Raw genomic sequence first — 13912 nt, 5'->3', positions numbered from 1 at the left:
GATTGGAGTACTTGTTATAAGGTTAACCAAACCCCAATCGCTCGTTTAAGAAGTTAAGTTACATTTTGGAATCCGCTTCCTGGCACGCCCGCATTTCACACGCTTGTTGTTACGAACGCAAAACGCCAGTAACAATTTTTGGCACGCCCAGTGGGACACTAAGAGTTATGGCTAAAACTCGAAGTGAAAAAGGAAAAGATGTTATTGTATCCCAGGATACAGTGGATGATCCTACTACTACAAATGTAGGACATGGAGACTATGTGGCTCACATGGTCAGAAGCATTGAAAAAGAAAATTTGCCTCTGGGAGAGGCGAGTGATGATGTGCCTCCTGGCTTTGGAGAGCAACAGACACCAACTCGGCGAAATTCTGAGCCAAGATTGGTAGAGGCTTTAGACATGCTGTCAAAAGCCATGTTAGACATGAAACAGACTCAGGCTAGCTTTAACCAAGCACAAGCCGAGTTGACCAAGAAACATGAGGTGATGGATAAGAAGCAGTTCGAAATGGAACGCTATTTGGCAGAATTGATAGTTGCTGTCAAAGTGTCATCTCATGGTGGTGATGTACCAGAGGCTGTTAATACGGCCAAACAAGATCCTAAGGGACACGGGGGGCAGCCATCTGGAGGAATCCAGGAGATTGGGAGCACTAGTCATGTGCCAATCTTAAACCCGCCCTCTGAAGAAAGGTACGTTCCTCCTCACAAAAGAGATGAACCTGTGTATTTTAATTCTTTTAAAACTAATAATCAAACTGGCCGGAATTCCAGGCCGTTTAATGCAGGTGCTAATTGTCCGACTTCGGACGACCTAGAGGTTAATCAAAATTTTCCTCAACCTCTGGGCACGGGGGGCAATTACATGCCCCAAGAGAGAAATCAGCCTCACGTGCCACCCCAACCTTTGGGAAGGCAACTAGACATGGAGGCTGTAAGAGAAGCAATTCAGGAGTTGTATGGTCCAGGTCTAAGGCAGATTGACCGACCGCAATTTCACAAGCCTTATCCAGATGTCATTGACAGGGAGAATCCTTACCCTAGAGGCTATAAAATTCCTAACTTCTCTTTATTCTCTGGAGAGGATGGCCACTCCACCATTGAGCATGTGGCGAAATTCACAATTCAATGTGGGGTCTTGGCCAACCTAGATAACATTGCAAATTTCAAGCTGAGATTATTTCCAAATTCTTTAACAGGTACTGCCTTTACTTGGTATGCTACTTTGCCCAGGAACTCAGTGCTCACATGGCAGGAGATGGAGAGGCTTTTCCATACTCAATTTTACCGTGCAGAGCCAGAGGTTTGCATAGCGGAATTGTCAAGAGTTTCTCAAAGGTCGGGAGAGGATGCCGACATGTATATACACCGCTTCAAAAGAATGAGGAGCAGGTGTAAAATTGTTCTACCAGAAACTGAGTATGTAAAAATGGCTCAGAGGGGCTTGGACATTGAGCTCCGAAAAAAGTTCCAGGGGATGGAATTCAGGGACTTCTATGAGTTAGCTGCTAAAGTCTCTGAATATGAAGAACTCCTGAGAGAAGAAAGCCACAAGAAGAAGGTGGCAATGGGCACTTACTATCAGGAGGTGGGAGCATATGAAACCGCGGTAGCCGACCTCACGGCCACCGGTTCATGTACCTGCCCTATGTTAATTAAAAAAGCACCTGATGGGTGGAAGAAACAGAATTCCAATGCCCAACCTCTGTATACTTTTGAGGTTTCAAAAACAGAAGAAATTTTTGATTTTCTGTTGAAGGAGAAGTTCATTACTTTGCCTCCGGATCATAAAATGCCTTCAAAAGATGAGTTGAAAGGCAGAGAGTATTGCAAGTTCCACAACTCCTGGAACCACTCAACCAATTCATGTTGGGGGTTCAAAAATATTATACAGGATAGGATTGCCAAGGGAGTTTTAAAATTCCCAGAAAAAAAGGAGGCACTGGTAATAGATGAAGATCCTTTTCCGGCTGTGGCGTCTGTGAATGCCAGTGATCTCTCGGAACTTGACTTGAGGTTGTTATTAGATATAAAAAGAAAGCTCAGAATCAGGGAGCAAAATGACCAAAGAGTCAGGGGAGAGCAATTCGAACGGGAAAGGAGAGCAGAGGTAAAGCGGGATTACAGAGGAGAAAGAAGGCAGGTATCTAGAAACTCTAATAATTTTGTTTCTACTAACCGTCCTCTTTTGAAAAAACAAAACAGGGCCTCTTACTATCAAAGGAGGCCAGAAAGGCATGTCTTCCCGGAGAGGCGATCCTTCGTGTGGAAGAGGGAGGAACAGCCAAAAGCTCCTTTGGCACCTAGGGAGGAAAAGCCAAAAGCTCCTTTGGCACTTAAAGAAAAACAGTCAGAGGTTCCTTCTACCTTTGAAAACCGAAGAAAAGAACAAAGATTCGTGGTACCACCATTGGTCTCACCTAGTCCAAGGTGGCATACCAATTATCACAAGAAGTTTCCGCCTCCACTAACAAGAACTCAGAAGAGGAGGCGCCAGAGGTTGAGGGCTGCTGCAAGAAACGAATGGCAGTCCAGGCACTTGGAAGATCCTAGAAAAGTTGTTGAGGAAAAGGGGTCAAAGAAGATCTTAATTGAGAAAGAGCAATCTGGAAGCCAAAAATCTTCAGAGGCAGTGGAAGTGAAAAATAAAACTTCCCACGTGCCTTCGAAGAAGGAAATTTCGGATATGGAGTTGGAAGCTTTTCTTGAAGGAGAATTTGCAGGAGATGGCATGAACTTAGATGATCTCCTAGAAGACGACATGGAGTTGGATGATCTCGTGGATGAGGAAATCCTAAAGGAGGGCATGAGACTAAACGACCTCTTGAAAGAGGATACTGATGATACTCCACCCGTTAAGGAAAGCGGCAAATTTCAGAGGAGGTCTCTGGAGAATGGCGACTCAGAATCAGACACAGAAGGTGATAAGAAGAGATCCATCAGAGTGGGTGAAATTGAGATTCCCCTCACTTGTAATGCTTTCTCCTTGATTCTTCCAAGTGATTTCAAAGGTCCTGACAACTCTGAGGAAGTAGAAGAAATTCAGAGAGAGGAGGTATCCAAACCTCCAAAAGATGAGTGTCGCAGCCAGGTCACCATACAAGAAGCTGCAAATGGTGGACCAAAGAGGGTGATTTTTGACAAACCTGCAGAGGCAATGACCAAACATATTAAGCCTTTGTACATAAAGGCTCACTTCAATGGCAGACCAACCTCCAGAGTCTTGATTGATAATGGTTCTGCCGTGAATATTATGCCATTCAACATGCTACAACCTCTAGGAAAAACTACAGAAGATCTCATCTCTACAGAGGTTAGTGTGTCTGCCTTTACTGGAGAGCTCACAAAAACTATTGGTGTTCTCCCAGTAGAGGTAACTGTAGGGAGCAAAACTTCCCTATCGGCGTTCTTTGTTGTAAATTCATCAGCCAGCTACCAAGCTCTTTTGGGACGAGATTGGATTCATGCCAATTGGTGCGTTCCTTCATCCTTACACCAGTTTCTGCTCTTTTGGAAGGGAAATGAGGTGGAGGTGGTATGGGCAGACACAAAGCCATTTACCACTGCCACCAACATGGTAGAAGCCCGTTATTATGACTCATGTGTTGGTCCCATCCAATTTACTGGGAAAAGTAAAAAAGGGCAGAAGAAAGAGAAATCCGACAAACCTCTGAATGTGCATGAAGAGGTCAAAAGAAAAGCAACTGAGATACTTGGATCAACGGCTATTATTCCATACAACAAGCCGTGTTCCTCCATCACCATTGAAGAAATTAATGATTAAGCTCACCTCTAGTGAGTTTGCAGCAACTGCATCTGCTATCTTAAAAGAACGTATGCAGTACATTATGGAAGGAATTATGGAGGAAAACAACTTGGCAGAGGTTCTAGATGCTGAAGTGGTTTATGAAGAAGAAGAAGTTTCTGAAGATCATGAGATTGGCTTGGAGGAGCTAGAACAAGCACCTCCTTGGATAGATGATGAAGCCATCCATGTTAGAGAGGAGTTAGAAGAAGTGAATCTTGGAACCTCTGAGGAACCTCAGGTAACTTTTGTTAGTAAAAACCTAGAGGTTGGTTTAAAAACAAAATTAACTGTACTCTTGCAGGAATACAAAGATTGCTTTGCATGGCAATATTCTGATATGCCGGGGTTAAGCAGGACATTGGTAGAACATCGGCTTCCTATTAAGCCCGAGTTTCAGCCATACCGCCAACCTCCAAGAAGAGTGTCAAAAGAAATTTACCTGAGGTATTGGTTGGCGGAAAACCAGAAGTTGTTGCCTTTGAAATTGCCAAGCCAGAAGTTGGTGTCTCAGAGCTAAAAGCAGGCGTAGTAGCTACAATTTCCGCCACCAAATTGGTTGGCAAACCGCTAGCTGTAAAGGGTGATTTCAATTGATGAATAAAATCAAAGCTAACAACATGCTAAAATTCAAGAATTTGTTCTATGTTAGGTGAAATTTTACCTGACACGGCCAATGATGGAGAAACACGAGACAAAGATGCAGGATCCGCCACCAAATTGGTTGGCAAACCGCCATCTACAAAAGTAAAAAAAAAGAGAGTTAAAATTACAACATGCTAAAATCCTTAGCATTTAAAGTTCAAATGTTGACATTGAATTAAATCATTAGCATTTAAAAGTTCAAATGTTGACATTGAACCAAATTCAAACAAATTAATTTTCTTGTTAAAATTCATTTTCATCTAAAATTGGCATGGAAAATAAAATTGACGACATTACGTCAAAACCTTATTGGTAGAGAATTTGGAAAAATAAATCCTAGATTCCAATCTCATTCAATAAGTGAGAACACAAAATCACCTCAATTCTCAAAATTCTAGGAACTAATTAATCACAGGCAATTAGTTAATTTAAAAAAAAAAAGAACGAGGAGAATATACCTGCTGCCGCCGTGGAAGGATCAGCCACCGGACCACCATCGCCGCCTAGCTGCTGCTGGGAAAAAGCGGTGCTAGCTGCTAGAAAAGAAACACCGGACGTTGGAGCTGTCAACCCGTACGGTGAAGGAGCTGTCGCCGGTGAAGGGAAAGAAGACGCCGCTGCTGCCAAGGAGGACGCTGCCGCTGGCGGAAAAGAAACTGCCGGTGATGAAAGAGCAGCTGCTACTGGCAGGGAGCTGGACGGTGCGGCGATCTGCGGCTCCATAACTGTTGGCGAGGAGCTGGACGGCAGGAGAGTAGCTGCCAGCGAGGAGCTGGACGGCAGAACGGCAGCTGCGGGCGAGAAGCTGGACGGCGGGAGAGAAGCTGCTGCCGTGACGCCAAAGCTGTTGGGCGTTGACAATGAGCTGATCGCCGGAGGTGCGGTGGGGATGACCGGTTGTTCTCCTTCTACCTCAATTTGTGACATTGTTTGAGGCTTGGTAATTTTTGGGGAAGAGTTGGGTTTAAATTTTGAATTAGGGTTTTGTTTTAAATTTTTTGGAGAAGATGAATTTGAGATTTTTTGATTTTCTAAAACCTTTTCACTCTTTGGATTTTTGCATACTTTTGAAACATTTGAAACCATATTTTCTCGAGGTTTTTCACCCTTCCATAAATCTTTATCAATTTCAGAAAATAAAACCTTAGACCTAACCATTATGAAAGCTAAAATTTTAAATTTTGGTTAAAAGAAATATATATAAATGGCTTTATTTCTAAAAAGCCAATTATATAGGGGGCATTGTTTGCACCAAAATTAAAAATATGTCTTAAAGGCCATAAAGCCCCTATTCTTTTCAAAAGATAAAAGAGGTATTATTAATGATTGGCTTAAATTAATTTTTAGAGGTTGACCAATTTTGACTTCAGAGGGTGATTTCTAAAAATTGACTGTTTGACTAGGAAGTTAATTTCTAGAGGTTGACTAGACTTTAGAAGTTGATTCCTAAAGGTTGATTTCTAAAGGTTGGTTCCTAAAGGTTGATTTCTAAAGGTTGGTTCCTAAAGGTTGATTTCTAAAGGTTGGTTCCTAAAGGTTGATTTCTAGAGGTTGACTAATGTTGACAGAAGTTAATTTCTAGAGGTTGGTTTCTAAAGGTTGATTTCTAGAAGTTGACTACTCCAGAAGCTAATTCAAAAAATCCAAGCCCAGTTGCAGAAGATTAAGCCCAAATTTGAGATGGCCATTAAATATTAATTTAAATGGCCCATAAGCCCAAGAAAGTCCATTCCAGAAGAAAAGAAGTTAAAAAGCACGTGCAGCAGAAGTAAAGACACGATTGGCAGTTCCTGAAGGTGGGGAAGAACGTGTGCAGTTGGTTCATGAAGCAGCAGTTTTCAAATGATGAAGCTATAAATAAGAGAAGAGCAGCCAATTTGCAGCCCCCGATCAAATCCAACAAAAACCAGCCCAAAGGCAAAAACACTCAACACTTAGCATTCTCAATTTTCTTCAATCAGTAAAGAACTTTACGATTGAACTTCTGCAATTTCTACTCAAACACCTGTATTTTCATTTCATTCAATTAGTAAACATATTTACAGTTGAATTTCTTTGTTTTAGCATTACTTGATTGGAGTACTTGTTATAAGGTTAACCAAACCCCAATCGCTCGTTTAAGAAGTTAAGTTACATTTTGGAATCCGCTTCCTGGCACGCCCGCATTTCACACGCTTGTTGTTACGAACGCAAAACGCCAGTAACAAATAGATATGTGAATGAGACATGCTATTTTGTAAAAGATCTATTTCATATTACGTCATTGAGTTTGATTTTAAAATCTTTCTGGATTTCTTACAAAAATAATTGCTTCATATTTAATAAAATTTGATGAATTAACAAAGAAAAATAATTAGATAAATGCATTATGTAGGAACAAGTTTGTGCTAAAAAATTTGGTAACAACCAATGGAATTTGGTTTAAGTGGTAAGCAGTTTGGTATCGTTTAAGTAAGGTTTCGGTTTTGAGTCTTATGAATGCAAAAAATTCTCACCGGTAGACTCATCCACAATGCCAGGAGCTCGATGTGGGTCGGATTCAGATTAATAAGGGCGAAGTCTTGAAAACTGGATGGGCTTAACAAAAAAAAAATGGTAACAAAACTTGTAGGCAGAATTAATTAGAACGTTCTTCTTTTAGCTATAGAGATGAGTGAATCATTCCTTTGCTAATTATTAGGCATGATATTATAAGTAATTAAGGTGTTGACCTATAATAGAACTTAATTAAGGTAGTCTTTTACATAATGATTATTAAGCAATGTAATTGTCGTCCACAGTAATTGTAGTTGACTGGTAATTTAGATAGAAATAATTATATTCATAATACTTTTTTTGTTTTGGAACATATATACACATAATATTTTTGGTTCTTTAGTGATGATGAAATTAGTATAATATTTTCTTTTGATAGAAGTTTGTTTTGTCTTTTTTATAAAAGCTTATTTTGTATTCCTTCGTAGAATTAATAAGAGTTTAATTATATCATTTAGATCATCAGTAATATAATTTTATTTTATAATTTATTAAAAGATATATCTGTGAAAAATGTTTCGTATTTTCTTACTCAAACATCTTATGACTTACTATATGTCAGGCCATTGAAATACATATTTATAACTGCTTTTGATATTTGATTAATAAAAGTTCCCATTTATATAAAAAAATTACTTTAGTATATTATTACTAGTAAAGTTGAAATGTGTAAAAATTGAACTAAACTAAAATAACGGAACTGATCAATTTGTTTGTTTCAAACTTTTTAATTTCTTACAAATTTAGTTTGATTTAAATTAAAATTTAATTCGTTTCAATTCAATCAAATGCACTTTTCTAAATAAAGTGAAAATTCCCTTAAAAAAAAGTAAAGTGAAGATCATTTCACTATTGTCATATATTACTATATGACTTTAAAATTTGAAGATATATAGTATTATCTACTATATTTTTTATAGAAAAGAAAATATATATTGGCTTTAAATGTTGTTGTTTCATGTCCATTTCTTGTAATTTGTTCAGTGAATATGCCTTAATGGTCCAAGTATCACTGTGTATAAAATAAATAAAAGATGCTGTCAAGGCAGATGCCATTGAAATATTCTATGCTCGTTTTTAGCTGCCCCTTCCTTTTCCCCCTTTTGAGTTTTATGTGCATGTAATTATGTAATGAACAAATGATCTTTGCGGTTCTTGAATTTATATATCATAATCAATTAACACTTTAAGTCAGTTAACTCTCAAATTAGATCATCGCAGTTTCGAGACTCGTTCATTTTGTACATTTTAAAAATTAAATAGTATAAAATAAAAAATATCTTTAATTGATTAAAATGTCTAAATATAAATGAATAATTTTTTGACCTTCCAATTTAAAGACCGGGATAATCCGTTGCTCATAATGTCTTTATACAAAGACATTTTTTTTTGCATTGTAAATAATTAATTTTACATGAAATTACCTAATTCAATCGAAAAAAAGAGACAGTGATGTTGCATATAATATTTAATGTGACAAAATAACTCAACCTCTAAACCACATTCTTGGTTTTTCAATATCTTACTGCTTTAGCTAGTGGGTCGGCCCCATTTGATATTCTTGTGAAATCTGATAAACAAATCTTGATCCCATATCAAAAAATATTTCTTAGAAGTAATACTCCAAAATCGTTAATGCAAGAAATAAATCAAGTTACTCATATAGAAAATTGCTATTGAAAGTTATGATAAATGCAAATGAGTGTAATAATCCAAAATCGAACTAACTACTCTTTAGATCTCACTTCACTTGATTCAAAAATATACAATTTTCGAAAAATATACTTTCCGGAAAGTTAATTACTGAGAAAATTAGTGTAGAGGAAATTAATATTTTTATTACTTGGTTCACTTAATACTTTCCCGATAAGTTGTATTTTATTTTTAATTAATTGAAATTTAATGATAATATTATCTTCAATAACTAAATTAGCTAATTAAATATAAGAATATAATAGTATTTTAATTAATTTAATTAGAAAAATAGAATTTACTTAGATTTTGCTTGGGAATTCATTTCCCTAACTAAAGGGCAGTCAACCCTTTAACTTCCCGAAAAGTAGATTAGAAAAAAATGAAAAAAATAAAAAAAAATGCTATTTCTCAAAAAAATTAGACTTCTTTAGTGAACTTATCTCCAACCAAATGAAGCCTTAATAACTAACAAGAGTTTTGACAACATAAAAATCAAAAGTTTTGTAATTCTAAGAGGATTAGGTCAAATAATAGATTTCATTTGAAATGTAATAAAAAAATCTCAACCTACACTAAATATCAATATTTCATCTATACAATATTATTTATTTTCACCTAATTATTTAAGGGCGCAAACGAGTTGAACTACTCTTATGTTACTCAAGATCGACTGAGAAAGAATTGAGACCAATTTGAAAATTTCGAGTTAAATTTAAATTCGAACCGAACTCGAGTACCAGTTATAAAAATTTGCGAGGTTCGTGAGTCTAAACAAACTTAAACATCCCTCTTATACATATAATATAATAATTTATTTTGTATACCTCTAATTTAGATACTTATTATAATAATAATTAATTTAAATTGTATATTTTATAGTAATAATATTAAATGCATCAAATATGCTATTTTTAATAATTATTTCTATTCTTATAAAATTTAAATCGAGCTCGACTAGCTAATAGCTCAGATATTATTCAAGCGCGAGTTCGGGTTTGAAAATTTGAATTCATCCGAGCTTGAATTCACGCTCGAGCCAATTTAATACATTTGAATTCGAGTTCGAATTTGGCTTAACCCGAGTTATTATTGGTACAGGAATAATTCATTAAAGCATATTTTTCAATAATTTAATTGTAATGTTTATGTTAATAATAATTCAAGAGCACGTGAACAACAATAATAGCAAAAGGAGGCAGCAAAATAAAGGCAGAGAAAATTAAAAAAAATGGGCAAATAATTAAAAAGGGTTGTCGGTGAAATGATAAAAATAGAGCCGACTTTAGTTTATAGTATTTGATTTTTTTTTTAATGTTGCATAAAATTAGAGTGTTAATTAATGAAGGAAGCGTGGGGTGGTGGAGATGTACAGGAGGAGACAAAAGCAATCATATAAATAATTTTGCAAAATTAGGGTTTTTTTTTGGCACATACTAATACCACAGTCATTTATAGCCGTGAATCTCGCTTCTTGCTTCCTTTTTAGGGTTTCATGAATGAGTTTGTACTCAATTCTTCACTATACACATTATGTCAAGGATCTTGTTTATTGTTATTAGCACTTATTTCTTTATTTTGCTGTCATGTTTTAGCCATTACACCAAGTACTATAAGTATCCAAAATTATGTATAATTTAGACAAAATGTAATTATATAAATTACATCTCGGTTGTCAAATATGTCATAATTTTAAAATTTTGTCATCTTTGGTTAATATTTTTTCGATATATGTCAAATATCATCCACAATTTATTTAGAGCTGACATGATACGACTTTATATTTCCATATGTACAAAATCCATCCTATTTAGCACCGGCACATACAATATCACGTCATGTCAGTAGCTAAATGAACCAAACACTCAAAAAAATAAATGAACCAAACAGACAAAATTTCAAAATCATTATACATTTGGCAAACTAGATATAGTTATGGGCAAATTGATATATTTTTCCTATAATTAAGGCTTAATTACACCAAAAATCACCAACTTTCGCGTGTTTTTTTGTATTTAACATAATCTTTTTTTTTGGCATAAAAAATCAACTTTCATTTTTGGCATATTGGTCCACATGACCGTTTTCTTTGAAAAATTAAGCACAAAACGACGTTGTTTTAGCGCAAAACGGCGCCATTTTACATTGAAAACGGCGCCGTTTCACAACTCGTGGACTAATATACCAAAAAATGAAAGTTGGTGTTTTTTATGCCAAGAAAAAAAGATTATGTTAAATATCAAAAACACGCGAAAGTTGGTGATTTTTTATGCAATTAAGCCTATAATTAATAAATATCATCTATAAAAATATTAATTCAATAATTTTTATATTTTAATTATTCATATTTTTTTGAAGATTAATATGATAAGTTTGATAGAAAATTTCTTAAATGTATTATGCATTTTTATCAAGTTGTGTTTAAATTTAAATAACCTAAGAGATTAAAATATATTTTATTTTTAATTAAGATATTTATTTATTGCTTGGATGTGACGCACAATTTCTAGAAAGCGCATTTTTAATTCCAATTTTTTTATTATTTTCATTATAGTTTTTAATATAATGAATCAATTACCTTTAATATGTCCTTAAAATATATTTGGATAAAAGTAATATACTTGAACAAATAGTTGTAGTATTTTTTTTTTTTGGATGCTTTTGTTCATTTTTTGTGTGTCAATGAATGAAACCGTAATTATAATTTGGATAGCTAGCTATAAATTTGGTGGGGTTTCATGTTATAATTGGTAATATAGGTAAACTTGTAGTTTAAGGATTTGAGTAATAATTGGTACTGAAGTCTAATTAAAGAGTAGTAGTTTCTTTTATGCATATGGATTATTATGTTCGAATAATTGTATACAAACAGCAACCTACCTAGCTAGCTTTTAGCATTGTTTCCAATTAGGGGATTTCATTTGCCATTTGTTTTATTTGAATTAATGTTGCATTATTTTTTAATCACAAACTAACAATATATTTAACAACTTGAGTGAAATTAGATGCAGAAGAATTGAATAAAAATTAATTAAACAAACAATTAAATGAACACAATACATGTGGTTCGATAACTGCCTAGCTACGTCTAGAAGGAGTGAATAATCTACAAGAGATTGATTAGAGAGCGTTCTAATGTTTAAAACCTAATCTCTAATTCACCGACTAAGTAAGAAAAATAGTGTAAATAATAATATGTATAATACTATGTCTTATTGTCTTTCATACTTTTAAAATCATAAAAACGCATAGCATGAATATTTATAGAGACCGAAAAACTAACTAGAAAAGAGAAGATAAATTTTTAGGTAGACTCGGTCTACTACGTTAACCGTGCACTAAGCCTATCACATAGTGACACGTCATTAAAATGATGGCAATTTTGTAATATTATTATTCAAATGTGTAAATAAATAATAAACGAATTTACAAAATTGCCATCATTTTAATGATATGTCACTATATGATGGGTTTAGTTTATGGATGACATGGTAGACCGAGTCTACTTAATTTTTTTTTGAGAAAGAGTACAAATTTGCACACCATAAATAAGTTCAATGTAAACAGATACAGGTAAGGAAGGCGTAATGATGAGTTACTTTCTATTGCATCTCTTGAAACATTTACCTTATATAGATAAAGGAAAACCGCCTTTGCAAAACAAAATCCATGCTAAATTTTTATCTTATTTTTACAACTTACATGTATAACCTCTAAAAGATTAATTTATCAATTTATCATATCATATTTCAAATGTCAATTAACTATTTTTTTTGAATCAAAATAAAATTCATGTCAATTTTTAAAATTCGGATAAATTTACAGAAAAAATTCATTTGTTTTACAAAAAGTTGAAAAAATATTAAATTTTAAATTAATTATCTTTTCTTTTAATATGAATCTAATACTTTTAATTTGATCAACAAAATGAACCGATCTATGTAAAAGAAACTTTAGAATTATTAACCACGAAACGCATCATGAAGCATGGGATAAATTATTTTTAGGAATTCTAATTACTCTAAACCCAAACCCAAACCTTTAATGGCAGAGGCGGAATCAGCCTTTTAGAGTGAAGTGGCAACCACCCCGTAAACTTTTAAGAAAGTTAAAATTAGTATCTCATTTTTTTTAAAATATAGTTATTAAAAAATTTATCAACCTTTTAATTACTTAGTTGAATATATGTATACATTATGGTTTGGTATATGTTACTTTTGTTATGTATTTTTATTTTATATTATGATTAGTTATATTTTCTACAATAATTTTTTTTCGTCCCATTTTAAATTTCCTAATTTCCCCCTGTTTTATGAGCAAGTACTCAAGTTGATTGATTGAACCCCACCTATTATAGAGTGCATTAAAATTGCATTCCAATTGCAGGGTCCACGAAATAAAAAATATGATAAAATAATAAAAGGAAAATGTGGCCACTGTTGAATAAGTGGATAATACAAAGAAGTTTGATGTTATAAAGAGATATAGTTGAATCACCTGGATTGTGACCTTAGTGCCTCATTTATCGCCATCAACTTTTCTCCCCCTTTTCTTCCCCTTTTAAACAGAATAGGATGATAATTTATTGACTAGCATGCATGATTAAGCCAATTTAATTTTTTTATTAGCTTATCTTATTTATAAATTCCAAATCCAACATGAAATTATAAGTTCTATTTTATGTTTTATCACCAAATTAGAGAATTGTAAGTGAAAAATTCAAATCTAACCTTTTAATATAGGCAACACAACATGAAATTATAAGTCCTTCCATTGCATGAGGTCGGGGTTCGAACCCCCGATTCTCTTTAAGCCGTTAAATTTGAAAAATACATACTAACTCCCGCTAATTCCCGCTAACAACTAATTTACAGTAGGTCTATCTCTGATAAAAATATTTTGACAATTCAATTCAATAATTTCATATTTTGTAGTCAATATAAAATTTGGTGAAAATAATAATATAAAAACATATTATTTCAAAAATTTAATTTCCCCATCATTAATTTTCACACAACCAGTTTATCAATTTATCAAGAAACAATAGTAATAAATGACTGAGTGCTTGTAGCGATCCAACAACCGATATGAGTTGCACATAATAACATAGAGGTCAGAAGAATGCCAAAAAAGAATTGTGGTGTTTTTCTATGACGTGAGAGTCAATATAAATATGAGCAAAACGAGAAAAAAAAATTGTAAATATAAAAAAGAAATTAAAAAGAAAAGCTAAA

General features: G+C 34.0%; 1 protein-coding gene across 1 annotated transcript; it reads right to left on the bottom strand.

Annotated features, from left to right (window-relative positions):
* Positions 1-4189: 4189 nt before the first annotated feature.
* Positions 4190-5378, bottom strand: LOC126668723 (uncharacterized). Its single transcript, XM_050361905.1, has 3 exons — positions 4910-5378; positions 4471-4545; positions 4190-4380 (listed from the first exon to the last, which is right to left on the bottom strand). Exons 1-3 carry the CDS (start codon positions 5376-5378, stop codon positions 4190-4192), a joined length of 735 nt encoding a protein of 244 aa, XP_050217862.1.
* Between the last annotated feature and the right edge of the window lie 8534 nt (positions 5379-13912).

Source organism: Mercurialis annua, linkage group LG2 (genome assembly GCF_937616625.2).
Source record: "Mercurialis annua linkage group LG2, ddMerAnnu1.2, whole genome shotgun sequence".
Taxonomy (NCBI): Eukaryota; Viridiplantae; Streptophyta; class Magnoliopsida; order Malpighiales; family Euphorbiaceae; genus Mercurialis; species Mercurialis annua.
Note: the sequence above shows the minus strand (reverse complement) of the source record. Positions and strands in the feature narration are given on the sequence as shown.